This window comes from Cavia porcellus, unplaced genomic scaffold (assembly GCF_034190915.1).
Source record: "Cavia porcellus strain 051 isolate PalLab524CR breed Dunkin Hartley unplaced genomic scaffold, mCavPor4.1 scaffold_12, whole genome shotgun sequence".
NCBI classification, from domain to species: Eukaryota; Metazoa; Chordata; class Mammalia; order Rodentia; family Caviidae; genus Cavia; species Cavia porcellus.
In genome coordinates, this window is record NW_026947495.1 from 37,869,393 (window position 1) to 37,890,365 (window position 20,973).

Sequence of the window (20,973 nt, forward strand, 5' to 3'; positions counted from 1 at the left end):
GTCTTCTAATAGGAAACTTATCCTTTGGACTATCCTCTCCTACCCTACAAAAAAAAAAAAAAAAAGTAAAGAAAAGTAAAGGTTATTAAGAGGAGGGGCCCTGGGGCTGGGGATTTAGCTCTGCGGCATAAGCGCCTGCCTTGCAAGCAGGCAGTTGCGAGTTCGATCACCGGTACCGATAAAAAGGAAAAAGACAAAAAGAAAAAAAAAAAAAAAAGAAAAAAAAAAAAAAGAAGATAGGGGCCCTGAAAATCTTTTAAGACTGAAAGCATTTCTGTTTTTCTCTGCCTCCTTCATCACACTCTTGGTCTATGTGACTGTACACAAAAATGTTACCATGGGTCATGGCACAGCTATAATTAGTTGGTATATAGTAATTTCAAAGATAAGTTTAGCCAGCTATCCTTTTCAGAACACCAGGAGATGGCTTGAACAGTGTATGTGTAAGGTCAAACCTTTGTAAGTGTTACATATTGCTAGATAACTTCTCTACAACCAGGTTGTATAATCCTCCACTCTAAGGGACATTTTAAAATGTAGGTCTGTGCCAATAGACAAAAGATCCTAATTTGGCTATTTAAAAACTTTCTTTTCCCATTTTTAAAAAACTTAGTTTCTATGGAAATTTTAACTATAAACTCTGAAATATTCTGTCTTAAAAAAACAGCGATTTTATGATTGCTCTGTGCAGGTGACACAGATAACATGTATTGGGAGTGACAGAAATAGTGTATCTTTGGAATGGCAGTTCTTTGTACAATTTATGGAGAGTCTTACTGTTTGTGTTACAAATAGGTGTTTGTCACCCTACTCTTGTACCCTGCTTAAGCTTTTTGCATCTTTTTCTGCATTTCATATTTTAAAATATTCTTTTATAGTATATTCTTTTCCACTTTCAATAAACATTTCTAAAAGATAACTTGTTTAAATTTAATTTGAATATCTTTCTGTTTACAAGGGACATCAAAAGTAAAAATGTGTTGCTGAAAAATAATCTGACAGCTTGTATTGCTGACTTTGGATTGGCATTAAAGTTTGAGGCTGGCAAATCTGCAGGTGATACCCATGGACAGGTAAGGATGATCAAAAGAAAAATAAGCTCTCATATTTTCTTAGATTGGCCTGTCTGGAATGAATTGGTCTGAAATTGTGGTGGTGATTATTAATTAGCATCTACTCAAGAGTAATGTTTTATATTTTTTTTGTGGAAGATAAGATTTTCATATAATGGTAGAGAACTCAAATTGTATAAAATAACCACTTCATTAAAAAAATTTCTTAGATATTACAGGATTCTTTTTAAAAAACAGATCACAGAAGACAGAAGAGTCCATCTTTCAATAGGCCTTATCCTTAAGAAGTTCTTTCTGTTAACTTAGTAGTATTTGTAACTTGTTAATTCTTTCCTCATCATAAAGAGAAGTGGAAGAATCATCAATCACTATTTTGGCTACAGTGTATTAAAATATCCTTCCAATTTTTTTAAACAATTCGTTCTTTGCTTCTGGCTTTTTACTGCTTTATTAACTGCTTAGTCAGTTTGACAGCTTTTTTTCTGAATTGTCTTCAGAATTCAGAGCCCTAGAAAAGGCATGAGTGAGGTATCTTAACTCCAATGAAAGTCTACACAGAGCCTTTAGGGAAGGCCAAAGAGAAAAAGACTATCTTTTTTCTTTATTCTCAGAAACTCTGAGGCTAGGAAAAGAATTTTCATTCCACAATATATAACCTTTTAATCAATAAAAAGCAATTTTACCCAGAAGTTCACACTTCCTATAAAACAGTGATTTACTGGCTTTGGTGTTATTTCCTCCACTGTAAAAGCAGCTTGATCAAGTAGCTCTGAGCTTGCTTTTTTCCAGAATATCCTTTTGATCCCCAAGAATACAGTTGTAAATAGTCATGCCAAAATGAATTTTAGCATTGACCAAAATTTAGTTTATGGTGCTGATCAGCAGTCATAAGAACTCTAGAAAAGTTGGCACTCAATTTGTTCCCAAATAGAGGCGGTTTGTTGCGAGTACTACCAAGATGGAGGTTAGCAGAAAGCTGAGGCACTAAGTTCTGCACATCCTGTGTTTGGGAACAGTTTCATCTCGTACTGTGTTAGCTTCTTCCATTTTTTTGAGAAAAAGTATTGGTGCTCACTCATCTTGTAACACTCTCACAGTTAAGTTATATGACGAGATAAAAATAACAGTAGCTTCTTGACTTTAGATTTCATGGGCCATAAAATTTCAAAATTGGAGGTACTTGAATGTTATTGTACATTTTATATAAAGAAAGAATGCTTAAAAAATAAAAACTTTTGTCTTCTATCATCAGTTTATAAAAGGTCATTTCAGATTAAAAAAGTAGATGAGTCATATTAAAGAAGTGCTTTGGATAGCATACATTTAAGAGAAAAGTTTTTTAGGAGATACAGTAAAATTAAAATTCAGAATAGAAGTACTTTTTTCTTTTTATAAAGTGTTCTCATGTAAATTAAAAAGTTAAATCTCAGAGTTACGGTAATCTGTTATTTAAAAAAAAATAAAACCATTGTGTGTGTGTGTGTGTGTGTGTGTGTGTCCATGTGTGTGTATTTTTTTTTTCCCCCTTTTTGGAAGGACACATATAATTTCCTAACTTCAGGTCTAGACCTCGCAGTCACATAAGGAAGGAGCTTTTTGGGAATAACCAGTATCAAAGCTGTCTCACAGGTCTGCTGAAACTTAAGTATGTACATGTGGTCTATCCAGAAAACTCACAAAAAATTGTTTTAAGCATTCATATAAGAATTCTGTCAAGTACCAACCAAACCTAGATGTACTAACTTAGTTACCATAGTTACAGTAGCAAGAAATACCAAATTGTTGGGACTGGATACTAATATAAAGGACTCCAAGACAAGAATTCATGAGTAAATAAATACACAAACTATCTTATAAAAGTAGAACTTTTTATTTATTCATCTTTTACTTGGCTAATTCCTATACAACATCTGGTAGTTGGTGAAGCCCTCAAAAAAAGTTTTTGGGTCAGAGATATAACTCAGCAGTACAAGTGCCTGCCTGGCAAGTGCAGGGTCCTGAGTTTGATTCCCAGTACCCCCCAAAAAAAAAGTCTTTTAAGGCTATATTTCAAACAGATACAAAGATACAACTGGAGATTATGCTGTTTTCTCTGTTCTTTCTTCCTAGCTCATTGTTCTTATTCTTGTGATTACTTGTTGTGGGGGTGGGGGTTGGATTCTAAGCCTCTCTACTAGCATAATGTCAATATATTTATGTGTACCAGAAATAATCTTAGTATCTATACCTTATAGTCTGTTGATCGTAATTTAGTTGTCTTATGCTAATGGTAGACTATATTTGGCTTTGATTCTTTTCACAAAAATCATAAAGTTAATGAATACTTCTTGCTTTCAAAATCTTTTTCAGGTTGGTACTCGGAGATATATGGCCCCGGAGGTATTAGAGGGTGCTATAAACTTCCAAAGGGATGCATTTTTGAGGATAGATATGTATGCCATGGGATTAGTCCTGTGGGAACTGGCTTCTCGCTGTACTGCTGCAGATGGTAAGGAAAAAGTACTTTTTAAGTATATATACCACATTATTAAGAGAGAATACATTCAAAGGTAATAAAGTATAGTTTCTTTTAAATGGCCTTCAAGAGGTGGTAGAGAATTCAGAAGAGGCTGGGGAGCAGAGAGGGTGGGGTAGAAGGTTACATTATGTAGATCTTGCCCTCCAGGTTCTCAAGTCACTTCTTTTGGTAAGAGGAGATGTATAAAGAGTAGCAGGAACTTCGCCTTCCAACATAGTCAGGCTGAGTATGTTCAGCTTTGGGTTAGTGCCAATTTATACTTAAACTAGCCAGATTAGTCCCAGGACTCTGAATATGTATTTCAGTGTATCACAAGTTAAATTCTTCCTCCCCAAAGCTATAAAGGTCTAAACTTAATAGACATTACTGTGATGAATACTAGTTACTCTTAACACCTTACCTTGGTTTTAAAGTTCCTGTTTGTCCAAGTTTTCATCATATAAATGTATTCCATTTATGTATCGATTATAAACTTGCATACTATATTCCTAGTGTGACAACTGTAGTGTTACAGGAACTCTCTTTTTAGTGTTATTCATATGGTCTCTCTCTCAAAATGTGTTGCAGCACTTTTTCAGATAAGGCAAACTACTTAACTGCTAATATCCTAAACAGATGTAAGTGAATTTGATCTGGGTTTACTGCCTAAGAACTTCCTCTGATTGCTAAAGAGCAGAGAAAAATTATGCTGACTATTAAATGGCATAGTTAACTTATGTTAAAGGGACTTAGTAGAATGTTCAGAAATGGGGAGCAGTTTATTCTTCCAGGATTAGAGGTTTGGCTTGACAGTAGATTCAGAATCTAAGAAATCTTAGAGCAATTTGAGAACAGCTGTAGCTTCTCAGTCTGTAGGAAAATGAGTAAGCTGTCCAGTGTATTTTGACTCAAAAAATAGAAGATACGTAAAACTTGGTACATTTTTGGAAGCAGAAGCAGGTCAGATGGCAGGTGTTATAGGAAGATACATTTCATAAGAATTTAATATGAATTCTCTATAGAAAAATATTGGCTTAGGTCCCACAGGGCACACAAGGCCTGTTCTCTAGTAATAAACAGTTAAGGCAATAAAATATATTCTGGACAGTTAACTGTAAAATGAGGTGTGAATTATCTAGTCCACCACCTGGTATGTAGACATTCATTATGTTTTCTTCGATGAATTTAGCACTAAGACATTACGGAGTGTTATGGGAGTTTAGAGAAAAAAATACCTTTTGAGGCAGAGGGATTAGGGAAGGATTTATGGAAAAAGAAAAGGATGCTGACTTTTCTTAAATGCTGTGTATGTGCCATGAAACAGTCAGGTTTTTAAGTCAGAAATTGGAGGCCAAAGGGACAGTGTGAACAACACTGCTAAAGTGGGTGCTTTTGCCTTGATTGGTGGCTACAGTAGTTATCCAGTCATTTTCAAATTAATATGCACAGTGAGTCTTTGGGAAGTTTGTTAAAATCAAGATTCTGACTCAGTAGTCTGGGTTGAGACCTGAGAGTCTACACTTTTTTTTTTTTTTTTAAACAAGCTACTAATTGATGCCAGCATAAGACCATACAAGAGTCCAATAAGTTGTTCTTTAGTTTAAAAAAAGAAAAAAAAAAAAAAAAGAGTCCAATAAGCACCTTGGAGTGTCAGCACACTGGAGAGGCTCTTCAAACATTAAGGTCCTTAGATTTACAGAGTTAATTACATCTTTATGATTCATAATCCAGGAGTATTTGGTGCATTTCAAGGCCTTACATGAGTCTTGGGTCTAGGTACACAACACATCTGGTAAATACAATTGCTCTCTAGTGATCTATTTCTGTTAAGGCGAAAGCATAGATTTGATGGATTCAAAACTTCGAAGTCCATAGGGTAATAGCTATATGCTCTTGGGCAAAATTCTGTAACTTTCTGAGCTTCATGCAGTCTTCTCTTTGTAAAGAGTAATACGTGTAAAGTTCCTGGTCAAGATGAATGCTCATCGAATACTAGTTATTAGTAAGTCCTAAATCATTTTCCTTTTGAGTGAGTAAAAAGGAGGTATTTATGTTGTTCAATAAATTCTACCTGTGAAGAATATTCTGACTTGTTGAAAATCCTGGTGGAGAGTAAGTTTGTGATTTTTAAAAATAAGCAAACATTTTTTAGTAATGTGTGTAAGAGGAGAAGAGGTATGACTCTGAGGTTCGTTAATTTCTTAAGTGGGACATGAAGGGGGTTTGAGTATACTATAGAAAGAGTGTACTACAGAAAGAAGATATAATAATAGATTGTAACCAGTCTTCAAAGACAGAAACAGCACTGTTAACATTCTAATTGGAATTACAAGGTAGTGTCACTTAAAAGAGGAATATTGTTTTTGATTTGCAAGCATCGATTATTCCTGTGTCCTATATCCAGATGAATATAAACAGGCCTCATAAAGTAGATAAGAAAGCTCCTAAACAGTCTTAACAATGTTGTGTCAAACCATAAACCTTTTGATTCCTTGTTGTTCTTGTCACACTTTGGTATAGGTATAACTAAATCTGTTTCTTTTGGGTCCTTGTAGCATACAGAGTTGGAAAAAGGCAAAATGGTATATTCTAGCAAGTTTATACCAGTTTGGAAGTCAAGATTTTAATTAAAATGACTTTTTTCTTTTTTTACATTTCAGGACCCGTAGATGAGTACATGTTGCCATTTGAAGAGGAAATTGGCCAGCATCCATCTCTTGAAGACATGCAGGAAGTAGTTGTGCATAAAAAAAAGAGGCCTGTTTTAAGAGACTATTGGCAGAAACATGCTGTAAGTTATACTGTTAGTTTTTTATTTAAAATTTCACTATAACACTTTTCAGAGAATGATTCATTCTCTGCACATTCCTGGGAAGGTGATCTTCACATAGGTTATTCTGTATAAGCGCTAGGCAGGAGAATTAGGACTTCGTATACTGACCAGGGAGAGTATGAAGTCAGAGCTCTTATCTAGACAGCCTTGGGCAGATGGGTGTCTGGTTTGGAAAGCTTTCTACAGAAAGAAATGCCTGGTGTTGAGCCTCTGTATAGCCAGGTAGCACTGGTGGATCACCACCTTCCAACATGGTACTATTTTTAAACTTACTAAGCTAAGCACCAGGTTTTCTCCTCTCCAGAGGAATTTGCTTTAGCATTTTGATTTTGGCTTACAAGACTTTGAAGTTATTATCAACTCCTAAAATTAGAGCCTATGTAGAGGATACTGTAGGTCCTGGTAGTTTTGGTCTAAGTATATCTAGAAACATTGATAAAATCAAGTAGAGAATCCTAAACAATGGCCCTCCAATCCTGTATTTAGTTATTAGATAGAAATGGTTATACTAAGTAAAACTGAAAAACAGTGGTACGAATTCCGTTAGTGTTGGTTTTGAGACGAGTTCAAGGTTTACATTGAAATGATTATTTATGAGTGAACAGGCACTTTTGGAATTAAAAAATTCTGTTGCAGTCTCCAGTGCATAAAAAACATAATTACCCTGTGTGCTTTTTCTCCTGTCTTACAAGATACTTCGTATGAATGTTGACAGATAATATGAGAGTTTGTTAATCTTGAAACTTCTTTGACCACAAAAATTGCTGAAGTGTTTAACTATTTTTCTCTTTTTAGGGAATGGCAATGCTTTGTGAAACAATAGAAGAATGTTGGGATCATGATGCAGAAGCCAGGTTATCAGCTGGATGTGTAGGTGAAAGAATTACCCAGATGCAAAGACTAACAAATATCATTACTACAGAGGACATTGTAACAGTGGTCACAATGGTGACAAATGTTGACTTTCCTCCCAAAGAATCTAGTCTATGATGGTTGCACCATCTGTACACACTGAGAAATGGGACTTTGAACTGGAGCTGCTAAGCTAACAAAACTGCTTACAGTTTATTTTCCGTGTGAAATGAGTAGGTCTCCTGGAAATGTAAGAAAGCAGCCCCTCATTGCAAAGTGTGGTGCTGGGAGACTTACTGCATTGCCTGCAGCACAGACGTGAAGGACATGAGACTTAAGAAAAGTTGCAGACTCCATAACTTTTGAAAAAAATGTACATGAAGAATGTGGCCCTCTCCAAATCAAGGATCTTTTTGGACCTGGCTAATCAAGTGTTTGAAAACTGACGTCAGATTTCTTAATGTCTGTCGGAAGACACTAATTCCTTAAATGAACTACTGCTATTTTTTTTAAAATCAAAAACTTTTCATTTCAGATTTTAAAAGGGTAACTTGTTTTTATTGCATTTGCTGTTGTTGTTTCTATAAATTACTATTGTAATGCCAATATGACACAGCTTGTGAATGTTTAGTGTGCTGCTGTTCTGTGTACATAAACAAAGTCGTCAAAGTGGGGTACAGTAAAGAGGCTTCCAAGCATTACTTTAACCTCCCTCTCAACAAGGTATACCTCAGTTCCATGGTTGCTAAATTATGAAATTGAAAACACTAACAAATTTGAATAAATTGATCCATGTTTTGTAACAAGGTATTACAAATTCACTGTGTTATTCAAGAAAAAATGGTAAACTATGGTTAGTGCCAATAGCTAAGTGGCCATTTGTAAAACAGTGTTTTAGCTTTTATTGTGCTGGCTTGTAATTTAAGGAGAGAAGTGCTGTTTTTTGAGATGAAATGTAGTTTCCCCCTTATCTATGTTTTAAAATCTTCATCGATAACCAGGTCTCAAAATATTGCATACTTACTTCTTTTCAGGTGTGATGTGTTTGGGGAATATTTAAAAAATTAAAGCATGATTTCATTTTTTTTTTTTTTAAAGTGAGCTGTGACACTGGAAAGCTCTTCATTTTATCTTTTTAAATACATTTTTCCTATTTTTTTTTTAATGTAGAATTTGTATATTTCTTTTCACCAAACTGTGTAGGAGAGTCTTTTTATCACTGTTTTAGGATCACCTCAGGAAGTGGCATTACCCAGAATTCCTCACTGTTTTGAGACTTGTAACTTTATCACTATTACTTCTGTTTGGTGCCATCTTGTGAAAGTAATATTTGATGCCTGGGATTTGTAAAGAATTCTCTTAGGATAGTGATTATTAGCCTCTAAGCACAGATTCAGATGTTACTGCTTTAAAACAAATCAGGGATAAAAAGTCAAAGTTACAATTTAAAATATGCAATGACATTTAGAGGTAACCAATGTTGATACAGTAACAAAGCCTTGTTCCCCAAAATTGCTTTCACAAATAACTCTGATATTTAGGATAGTTCATGCCTTATCCTTGCTAAGAAAATGGAATTTATGGTGGGTGCCAAAATGCTCTTTAAAACAATATTGCATAGAATATAATTGGGTTCTTCTCAAATTCATATGGACCAAAGTACAGTAAAACATTAACTTCCTGGATTTTTTGATTATTCACCAACAGCTAGTGTTACGCTTTGTACTTTTTTGTCAGGTCATTTTAAAATACATGCATTAATTCTGTAATCAGATTTTTCAATGTCACTATCAAGAGCTCACTGTGAATGTGTTGTATTCAAATGGTTAACTACACAGTACACTACACTTGACATATAATATGTACTTAATCTCTGGGAAGAATTATTTATAAACAATACATAGGTCAACAGACTCCAAGCAGGGAGGTAAATGAGAGTAAGTGGCTTTCATGTCTGTGTGCCACATACCATACAGAAGTATTTGTGCTCTTGGTCATGTATGTACCCAGGTCTTGTATTCTAAAAATTTCCATTTCAGTGTTTAGCACTTTTATTTCAAAAAGGACTCAGTTTCTCTAGTTTTTTATTTAGTGTTGCTTCCATTTGAAAACTAATCCAGGGTAAAATACAGAATGTTTGTATGGAAAACAAATTTCTACTTGTGGGAAACACTTAACCCTCTTTAAACAATTGAAACAAAACTAAATGAGAGATATCATAATATTTGACTTATGACAGTACTACAGATAAATTTTCTAGATCTGTTATTCACAGTATGTTTTATCTTCATGTTAGGAAATATTTTTAGAAATCCTGGGTATTATACTTAATTCTGGCTAACCAATTTTAAAACTTGTATCCTTTTGAGAACTTCATTAATAGAGAAATCTTTTATAAGCAGTAAAGTAAGAATGTTCTAGTGACTACCTTGTCTGATACCTAGTCTTATTAAAAACTTCTTTTGCAGGGCATTTTAGTATTTGGTTTACAATCAGTGCAGAGTGGGCAAGTTAACTCAAAGTTTGAGCTGGGGATACTGGTGAAAAGATCAAAGAATGAGCAAAGTAGCGATTTGTTTTGGGGAAACAGACCCCAGTAACTTTTCCTCATGTGTATGGTGCTCCTCATGCCTTGTCTTGTACTTTGCCTTTCTGATATCCATTATAACTGCTGCTCTCTTACGTTCTACCTTGCCCAGATCTCCCGTGTTCAGAAATGCTTTATGATCAACTGCCATAGGACTGATGGATTAACTAGTGTTTGGCTTTAATCAAAGTCTATGCCCTGCACAGATCTTACAATGTATTTTAGATGCTAGGAAGTTTTTAGCATGTGATGTGTGATTCTTATCTGAATGTTTATTACAGGTACCTTGTGAATTCCAGAAGAGACTGTGCCTCTCGGTTGGTCCCATGAACTTGTACTATCTTTCATGATAATATTAATACAGTCAGGAAAAACTCCTACTACTTTGGGATTTAAAAATAGAATCATACATCATGAAATTTTTAAAAAGTCTCTTCTGCCCCCTTCTCACTCTTCAGTAAGTTTCATTTATCTAATATGTAGGTGGTTGGGAAAAACCACTGGCCAAATGGTAGTTTAGTGGAACAAACTGATTACTATTTTTTTAAAAAATGCTACATCGCAGATATTTTCCAGTTTCTCTTTTTTACTTTTTTGAAAAATTACTTTTTAGGAACATTTGGTATAATGTGCATAAAATTATTTACAACTTATGGGCAAAATGATACAAGTAGCATCTTGATTGACCATCATTTACCTCAGATATTCAACCAGCAGTACATTTTTTTATGCAGTCTCAACCCATACCCTATTTGTTACCTCTGAAGATATTGGTAAGCAGTTATTTTAGCTTTACTCTGTATTTCCTGTCAGTGTTTTTGGGCACAGATTGTTGTACTACTGTCAAGTTGTACTTGCTATTTTTTTTCTGCAAGTATTTAACAGAAAGCTTAAAAAAAAAACCCCATTAAGATCCCACCTTCGGTAAGTGATTGTTAAATACTGTATAAATAAAATGTATGCTATCCCCGTTCCATCCCCAAGTTAAATAAAAAATGAATATGGTATGATTTGCATATGCAGTTTTTTTTTAGATACATGTTCTTGAAGAGGGGAGTGGTAGTTTTGTAATTTGTGAGGCCATTTCGAGATTTCCCAGAATGGACATAGTGGTGGAAGGGAGGTTTGTTCTTTATGACGTCTCTGTTTTTGTCTGAGCAGAAGTATTACCACCCGGGTATGTGTTGGTTCTGCCAGGATTAGAGTACACCAAAGGCTTGCTGGCATTGGATCACATTTCATGACAGTGGAGTCTCAGGATTTTTTTAGGATTTAAAAATAGAATCATACATCGTGAAATTTTTAAGTTGTTGTTGTAAAGGGCAGCACTTAAGTTATTTATGGTGGTTTGAAAGAAAATGTCCCCTTCTAAACCATATGAAAATGTGCATGGACCCTACTGAAAGATTGCTTTTCTACAGTATGTTCTGAAAAATATTCTTTATAGCATTATGATTACAGTAGGTTCCTGTTTCAACAACACAAATTTTAGTATTAGCTATGTGGCATGCACATCAACTAGACAAGGTCTTTTTAACAAGCTGTCATTTTTGGTGGGCCAGCTGGAGGGAATTCAAGTAAAAGCTACACTCAGCACTCCTGACTTCATTTGCTTTTCAGTCTGATAAACCTAGGAGCTTATAAATTTTGTTTTTGGCCGTACTTTCTTGTGTGTTTACCAGGTCTTTTCAGGTTGGTTTGTTATTTTACTAACGTATTTTATGCAAATTATGAGATGAAGTTAGTTAAAAATTTTTGTGAATACGTCTCAGCTTCTCTGTATTAGGGAACTAACTCCCACTTCACTGCCCACAACAATGCCTTTGCGTGCAGGCACATAGTTCATTGTATGATTTTTGTTAACCTATTTTGTCCTAACTTGTTTTGTAACTTCTCTATTACAATCCCTAAAAAGGAAAACCCACCTTCCCTCTTTTGAAATATGTACACCCAATTGGTGGATCTTTTATGGTTCCAAATGTAGTCCAGGAAGTATGTGTTAGGACTCCGAGCTTTAAAGTGGCATCTTAACTGGATTTGTACATCACAAATCATTTCATTGGGTTCTTTCTTTTTAAAGTGGGCAGTACTTTCCTACATTCACAAATTACTGGAAAATTATAATTCAAATGTTAAAATCCTTTTTCCTTCTAGTGGTGTTACCATGTTAACTATTTTGAGAAAATAGCCTGTACAACTGTGTGGTCTAGGGTACAGACCACACAGCCTGAGGACATAAGCTTGAGCCTTAATGAGACACTGCTAATAGGTAACCAATAGTGATCTGAAGACTTACAACAAGGCTTAATTTTTTTGTGGGGAAGGAAAAGCTACATATGCAAGATAATAGTTATTACAGAAAGGCTACTTCATGCACAAAAATCATATGCCACTATATTCCAAAAATTTAAAAGCCAGATAAACCTCAGAGTATACTTTTAAAAATGCTTGGCAAACAACATGTACTTCAGTTCTGAATAGCATGTTCTTGTTGTCAGTAAAACTGAGCTGAATTCCAGGGCCAGCCATTCTAAACCTGTGTGACTCTGGACACTGGCACTATTGTGTTAATTTTCTCAGCCGTAAAAAACATAAGCCACAGAGGGCTTTTTACCTCAGTCCAATGTATATTACAAAAAGATAGGAACTCTGTCTTTTTGTAAACATCCCACGATATAATGAAGTCAAATCCTCTTGAATTAACTGAAGTCACAGAGTGAATACTAACTTTCATTTTAAACATATAGTTAAGTCTGTAGATCTTTTAATTTTTAGGTAATGATTTGACATTTCTGTATTCCTCTTAGGGACTTACTTTTGATATAAATATTCAGCAGACCCTGCCAAATACTTCTTATCGTTTGTGGGAGTGGTTTGAATTTCTAAAAGTATCTGTTAAGGCAAATTCTGATCTATTAGGAATAACCTACATTTTTAAAAAATCCCACAAGAGATTCTTCTGATACAGTGTCAGTTTGAGAAGTGGAGAAATGTTCAAGTTCCTTGACCTTTTTCTCCCATCCTTTGTATAAACTGATCAGTCTCCTAAGTTGCAAGATATAGGGTCTGGGAAAATTTACATGTGCAAAGGAAAACAAAACTTTTTAAAGCACCTCTTAGAACCAAAAGATTACTTATCACAACTCAATTCTTACCATTGTTTTCTTACTGTTTACATTAGAATTTGTAAAATAACTGGCTGCCTGGCTGAAACGAACTTTTCAAATGGACCACATAAATACAATGTTTTAAAAAATGGTTTAATTTCTAAAATAATCACATTTTATTCTGTTGAACTGCTACTTACAGCACAGTCTAAGTCAATGACTGGAATTATAAATCATGTAATGGCTTGTAATTCAAAGGTAAGACACAGCCAAGATGTACAACAGTTTCTCAAATTAAAAAAAAAAGTTTATAAAATAAGGCAAAAAATGCAACAACATATCTTATAAAGGACAAATGGCTTTTAGGTCTTTAGTGAATCATGTCTGAAATGCCAAAAGTGAAACTATTCACAGCCAGCTTAGTGAGGATGTTGCCCACTGTCTAACATCTGTAGGGCAGTTGGGGTATTTCTGCAGAGCGTTCATAATTTGAGTATTATCCAAAAGTAGTTTCATCAACTGGTATTCTCTCTGTGAATTTACTGAAGTTCTTTCCAAGGGCTTTATTAATTCTAATTGTTGTAGGTGTTCAAAAGCCTAAAAGATTAAAAAACAAATAGTTTAAACAGGAGAACAAAGTAACAAAATCCAGAGAACACTTAAAAAGTTTTGGTTATTTGTGGAAAAGACAAAGGAATCAAAATCCTTAGTGTTAAAAAAATTCTCATCAACCACATAAAAAGCCATACTAATTATCAGATAAGAGAATATAAATTCATGGTCTCTAATCCTGTACTACTGAATGTAAACAAGGAAATTTTAATCCTGTCTTCACAAGGAGGTTTTGCTTCTAAGCTTATATTCTGCTTTCTTTGTGAATGTGAGCTAGGGTGGTGCCAGAGCAGACAGAATGACTCCAGCGCTAAGTATCTACTCTAACACTAAGCTAACTACCCCAACCTTTCCTTCTATACAGAACCGTAAGTTTTTTTCTAAAAACCGAACAATCTTGTAAGGCTTTCTAATTACTTTGACTATTCAAATTTGCACTTACATTTTGTTTCTAACTCTGTTAAGACTTTGCTCTGTAAAAGTTTAACACAGCTGTAACCAAGTGACAAGAAAGGCCTTAAGTACACCGGGCCTATTCAATTAGATCTTGTGAGTAGATGCTCTCACCTTAAAGAGTTAGTGAGATTGTCACAACCTGTCAACAAGCTTCTATATACATCTGCCTTACAGAATGCTTCACTGTTTTCTCTTACCCTAGACATACGTTACTCTCTTTCCTAACTTTTGATTGTGTAAAGTGTATTAGGGTATGAAAAAAACATTAAATTTTGTTCACAACCAGTAAGCAGTGATATACACTGGACAGACTCCTGAGCAGTCTATTCTTAGAACTTATTGTAAAAAAGTATCATTTGAATATATTCTCCATGTACTATAAAAATTCTTAAGAAACAATCTTGTGAAAATGAGAAAATGTTGGAACTAATTTTTTGAAAATGAGAAAATACTGGAACTGGACAAAACTGAGATTTAAAATATTCCCAGAGTGTGAAATATTTCCGTATTTAAAATGTAGACAAGACCAACTGAAAACTGTAAGAATTTCAATGTTTGTGTAATCTTTTTACTTCTACAACTCTACAAACCACGACTATGAGACAGATCCAGAGTTTGGGGGAGGGAGAATCCAATCTTCATTATGCCAAATAATGAATAAATGGTAATGCCCTATACTCATTTAAAAAAAATTTTACAAGGCATAAAACTGACGAGTAGGGCTTTTAGTGGATATCAAAGGAGTTAGGGGTCCACAGCTTAAATAAGTAACATGTTTATTCCCCTAAACTCCTTTAGAGCTTCACTGTTCACAATGAGCAATCAAATACATAAAATTTGGGCTCAACTTTTAATTTTATTTAAACTTAATACTATATTTGGTTCAGCTAAAAATGATACGTTTATAGAACAACTAAAAATGTAAATCTACTTTTTCAGTTACAAATTCAACGAATCAAAACAAATATTTCCAATAAATAACTTATAAATCACACCAAATTCCATTTTCTATTGTATCTTTGAAAAGTAGGTCATAATAACTGATAAATATTACAGCTAATTCTTTTAAAAGTGTGTATAAGTGCTAGAAAATCTAAAAGTACACAATATGGTTCAATTATTCTTCTGGTAGCCAATGGTATCCTGAAATAAAGTCAAGGTTCAAACTCATACCTTATCTGCCTGCCAAGTAACTTTCTCTTTATGGCCTCATTAGTCAATGAGATTCTCATTTATCTTATTGCTAGCTCTTATCTATATTTTTTCCCCACTGACCGCTGAGATTATAAACCAGATTCCTGGACTGGAAAGAGGCAGAGTTACTACAGTTTATGTGATAGACTACAATGAATACAGTGGAGCAGTAGTAGCAGCGCAACAGTAGTAATAACACCCTTGCAGGATGCAAGTGCTAAGAAAAGACAGCAGAGGGCAGTATTACCCCCAGAAACCACAAAAGCTTGCAGCTTTCTTCCAAATTAACTGAATATTTTATTTTTGGACAATTCTTGTCTGGAAAAAAGATTTCAAACATAAAGTTTAAAAATAAATGAATGTTAAATCTTGGTTTATATATTCAAGTTAGAGCTAAAAAATTTACTTGTCTGCAAAAAATAATAGCAAATCAAATCTTACCTTCATGACAACAGGTTTCTCAAAATTATAAACAGAATGGGCTTTCCTTTGAACAAACTTCTGAAACTCTAGAGAGAAAGTAATGACAGTAAGACCCTCAAAAAAGCAAAAGAGGAGAATCAGAAAGAAACCCCACCGAAGTCTCACCATTGTAGACCATTTGAAAATTAAAGGGCTCCTCTTCATAGATGTCGTTTAAATGTTTCATAGCTATTATAAGACAAATTTCCAAGACTGATAGTCCTACAGTAAAAGAAAACAAACTATGAATTGTACTTCAGTGATCACAAGATTGACTATTACGAGATAATTATATAAAGAAAACTGTCTCCCAAGGAGTAACAGAAAAGATCATCGCTTTAAAGAACAGAGGTCAAGATTCCTATAGATTCAAATATGTTGTAAACTCTATTATCTACAAAACAGTAAAACTCAACCTCTAAGTATACTTTTTAATATCTGAAAAATAAGGATCTTCCTAAACTTTCAGATATGCTATGGAGATTATCAAGCACTCACTGTATTGTCCACAGTAAATAACAGAAACCATGATTATGTTACTTCAAAATCACACAGGTTCTTTATTTATAGAATCAAAACACTTAAGGAAATTATATCCAAAATTCTGAGTGCAACTTTTTCCTCAGAAAGAAAAATGCTCATTAGATTATTAAAAGGGATAATGACTAATAGCAGATTCTCACCATGTACAATATTTGCTTTAGAATCCATGCTACAAATCTGGGCTGCCTCCATCAGATCTGCTGCAGTCATAAAGGGGTGTGATGCTGTTACTCGATTTAAAGCAAGCATCTATGGAAATGTAGACCAGAAAAACATTTTTTACTTGGGCATTTTGGAGATAGTTACTGACCAAATTAACTATTAGTTAACAGTTACTTAATTTGGATAATCTATTATTATGGGAGAAGAATGCTTGGTGAAGGTATTCTAAAATTTAGTCTTTTAAATTTCAATTTGTATGTCACAATTTCATAAATGTAAATCAAAAAAGGTTCTGTTGCTTGTCCTACCACTTCCCGCCTGCACTGCATTTATTTGATCTTAAAAAAACAAAGAGTATTTCCAAGAGAGGGATAAGAAAACTGACAATAAGAATACTAATCGAAACTCCAAACACAAACCAAAAAGCCCATCTTTGCCTTGTATTAACTTTTAACTCTTTTAAAACAATCATACAGCAACAGTTAGGGTAAGGCAGAAGTCAGTTATTTTATGTTTGTACAAAAAAGAAGCAAACCCCAAACCAAATTTGTATCTGTAAAAACAACTTGAAAGCCAATGATTTCTCATGTACTTTTATTTTTCCCCAAACTAATGAAGTTCCTGCACTAAGGTTCCCACTCAAATATCAATGTTTTCCTTTATTATATTGTCAGGAAAAATTAAAATTTATTTTTAAGATTTAGTAGATGAAAATGCACCATACCAGGTTAAATCTGAATTTCAAGTAAACAATGACATTACTCAGTAGAGATAAGTACTATGCTGGCTGGGACCAACACCACTAGCTCTTTCCCTTTCATTATGAAGTATTTATACACAAAACAGCAACAGAGATTCATGTATTTCTGACCACTTTAAGAAATATAATTTTATAGTTAAAGCTGGTCTCCTCTCCTGACTGGGATCTACCTTACATCACAGAAAACTACCACATATATCTTTAATACTTCATTCACCTCTACTACATATGCAGGTATTCTTAGCACACTACAAATATTTAAGTTTTATATAAATACTGCACTTTCCACTGAACATGAGAATTTATCCACGGTAGGGTGTCAATTCTAATTTATATGATACATACATTTATATAATACATTTACTCTAAAAATTTAGGCCACAAATTCTTTCATATTAGCATATGGCTAAGATGGCATTATATTTTTGATGGGCAGGATGGGGGACAAAGTAATAAAAGGGAGCATTGCTAAATAAATATGGCAGAGCCATGTAGTAAAGTAAGACAAAAACTTGCTGTAGTCGGCCTTTGATTGAGCTCTGGCTTTGAGATCAACTAGCTATGAGCAAGATTTTTAACCTCTATGAGACTAAACTTCTTTAACGTGCAAGGATAAAACACTTAAGGATAAAAATAGAATTACTGCAATGTTTAGACATATGTAGGATAGTAGCAGTATTATCTAGTAGATGAGCTAGTCAATAAATGATGGTTATTATTGTTGAATCTAACCATAAAATTCATGAAACAAACTATTTTCTCAAAAGTATTTGCCATAGATAACTTTCTAAATTGGGCTAATGCCAATTAACTCTTTGGAAAGAAGTTCTTTAATTTTCAGAACAATCAAGTAACTCCATCCATAACCAAATGGGACTTAGCCTATGTATGTAAGGCTGGTATAACCAAAACCCAAACAACAACAACAACAACAACAACAACAACAAAAGAATGTAATCCAACATATTAACATCTAAAGAAAAATTATATGATTGGCTGATCCAGCATTTGACAAAATCCAAGATTGATTCCTAATATCCTCAGCAATAATCTGAACTTAATAATGAGCATGTCAGAAAAAGAATCTATAATTAATAACATATACAAACTAAAAACCGAGTGTGGGCCAGGGCTATAGCAAAGCAGTAAAGTGTCTGCCTGGTAAATGTGAAGCCCTGGGTTCAATTCCTGGTACAAAAACAAAAAAACCAAATAAAAGAAAAAAAAATATTGAATGCTTTTCTCTTAAGATTGGGAACAAAGAAGGAGGTAGAGGCACACAACTGTATTTAACATAATGGTGGAAGTTTTAACAATTAGAGTAAGTCAGCAAAAAAAGGCACATGGATTGGAAAGAAAAAAAAATCCTAATTAAATGACTGCATTAAAAATGTGGATCTATTAATAAAACAAGTAAGCTCACTAATATCACAAAATATCAGATCAACACACAAATATCAATTACACTGGTATACACTAATAACAAACATGTTGGAGACAACAGATATAAGTTACAGTTACACAGGAACAATCAACTTTGGTATGTTATTCCACTGTAGGGTGACTAGAATATAGTATACCTTTCAGAAAGCTACAATGTTTTTGAAAGTTTTTATCAAAAATAATTAATGAGGACATAGATATGAAACCTAACTTAAACATTACCCATTGTATACTTGATCAACACATCACAAGATACCTATGTCTAATTTTTACGTATCAGTTAAAAATAAAACTAATTAAAAAGTACAAACCAATAACATGTGTAATGACCTCAGGTTTTTGCTGACGTTAAAATGCTTCAGTAGAACTTCTCGTACATTTTTATCTTCTGAAAGACCCTAAAGAAAAAATATTGAGCAGTACAGTTTAAATCTACATGTAGTTATGTATCATAAGTAGTCAGTATACCTTATCAACTATCTGATGTTTATTCATTATTACATAGGTATTAGCTGATCTAAAGAACAGTAAGATCAAAGCCAAATTTTCAGTCTACTGATTTTCTCCTCCCTTTAAGTTAACTTGATGAACACAAGAATGAAATGATTCTCGTCACTCCAAAATTTCTAAATTAGTAAGGGGAAATCACACAGCCATACTACTAGGATGAATGAAATGCAGCACAATATACAACAGTGAATGAATACTAGTACACTTGAAAAGTAAGTAGATTCTAGGAAGGTGTCAATCAACAGACAAAAAATGAAGAGGGAAGACCCTTAAGTTATGAGCAGTGAAGGGAACAGCATAACATACTGATATAAAACAAATAGTCCCAGGGGCTGGATATTTAGCTCAGCTGCATAAGCACATGCCTTGCAAACAGGTAGTGAGTTTGATCCCCGGTAATGGAACAAAACAAAACAAAACAAAACAAGTAGTCCCCTTTCCATCTCATACTAACACAAAACAAACAGTTCTCTGCACCTAAGCTTCAAGTATTTGCAAAGGGATAGTATACAAAGATAAAGGAAAGAAAACTTCATTGGAGGTAATTGCATTTATTCATATCAAAGATGAAGATATGAATAAAAGTGATGTAAAGAAAAGAATATTAGGAAATTTACAGAAGATAATCTGATGGAAAACCAACTGATAAAGAAAAGAAACTGACATATTTGAAAACGGGAAAACAAAAATCATGGATGAACTACGTAGGAAGGGACTCCTTATGAAGAGTGAAGTGTGATCAAGGAGTAAGCTTTGGAATACCAGTATGTGTCAGTATTAAATAGGTGGACAAAAGAACAAAGTGAAAAGAAAGGTAAATAATACACTGAAAAGTAATTCATGACAGCAGAAAACAAGAGAAGAAACTCTAAGAGGGAATTGGTGATACAGAGTGTAAACCTCTGTGTAATGTAAAACTAAACTGAGATCTAGATAACTTTTAGAAATCTGAAGACCAAAAGGACTCTGAGAAAGCAGTATCTAAATGACCCAAGAGACTCCACTGAATAAGGATTCAGTAGAAAGTGAGGAATATTTGGCACTGAAGAAAAAAAAAAAGAGATAAAATGAGAGTAGAGATAAAATGAGAGTAAACTCAAAGACAGCAGAATCATAAGAGTAAGAAAAATTGAAATAGCTTTTTAAGTATCATCTGTGTGAAACATATTTTCTTTATTATCTAAGCATTTCTATACTTGCTAGAGTTATTCCTATGTATCTTTCTTCCACTGTAAGAGGAGTCCTTTTTCAGGGAGACATACTAATCTAGTGGAATGAAATTTTATGTGTTTAATAAATATATCATACTAGGTAAAGTTTCCACTCCCTTTAATTTTTAATAAGCTCAATACTTTTAAAAGGTTACTGGTTATATTTTTAAAATCATAAACAAGGTCAAATACCTGTTGGAACAGATGAACATACAATATTAAAGTAATATAAATAAGTTTTAAACTTTTCCATGATCTTTAATTTTATATAGAAGAAACTTGAGAGGTATTATGGATAATTATAAGAAGCAAGTCTTTACTTCTGTAATCGTTGAGTTTCAGGGCATCATTTATAAAGCTTATGTAAAATTGGAACACTTAGGAAAACTAAAAAAAAAAGTCTGGGACAAAAATAATGAACACAAAATTTAATTATTTTTAAAACTCACATTTCACTTTCTTTGACATGATACTTTAAAGGGTTAATCTATGTTCTGCCTTCTAAATGTATCTCTGTATTTTTAGTGGTCTGCCTCAAATTGCTTTTGACAGCTATCACTTCCTTATTTGCTTACTTAATTTTTCAAGAAAATCTACATTATCTATGTGTATGTAATATCATTATAAAGATTCTTCAAAGAACTCAAGTAAGAAATTCTGTATGACTCATC

General features: G+C 33.7%; 2 protein-coding genes across 8 annotated transcripts in view; one reads left to right on the top strand and one right to left on the bottom strand.

Moving 5' to 3' along the window:
* Acvr2a (activin A receptor type 2A) overlaps positions 1-10,849 on the top strand; it is an 81,243-nt gene extending 70,394 nt beyond the window's left edge. For both annotated transcript variants that reach the window (XM_063259606.1, XM_023561108.2), the window contains 4 exons: positions 959-1,073; positions 3,423-3,561; positions 6,231-6,361; positions 7,199-10,849. In XM_063259606.1, coding sequence (XP_063115676.1) covers positions 959-1,073; positions 3,423-3,561; positions 6,231-6,361; positions 7,199-7,393 — 580 coding nt within the window. In that variant the 3' untranslated portion in view covers positions 7,394-10,849. The remainder of the gene's footprint in view (positions 1-958; positions 1,074-3,422; positions 3,562-6,230; positions 6,362-7,198) is intronic.
* Positions 10,850-13,081: 2,232 nt separating this feature from the next.
* The window catches only part of Orc4 (origin recognition complex subunit 4), a 67,457-nt gene continuing 59,565 nt past the window's right edge, over positions 13,082-20,973 (bottom strand). For all 6 annotated transcript variants that reach the window (XM_063259607.1, XM_063259613.1, XM_063259608.1 and 3 more), the window contains 5 exons: positions 18,893-18,979; positions 16,357-16,465; positions 15,800-15,895; positions 15,653-15,720; positions 13,082-13,546 (listed from right to left, as the gene is read on the bottom strand). In XM_063259607.1, coding sequence (XP_063115677.1) covers positions 13,358-13,546; positions 15,653-15,720; positions 15,800-15,895; positions 16,357-16,465; positions 18,893-18,979 — 549 coding nt within the window. In that variant the 3' untranslated portion in view covers positions 13,082-13,357. The remainder of the gene's footprint in view (positions 13,547-15,652; positions 15,721-15,799; positions 15,896-16,356; positions 16,466-18,892; positions 18,980-20,973) is intronic.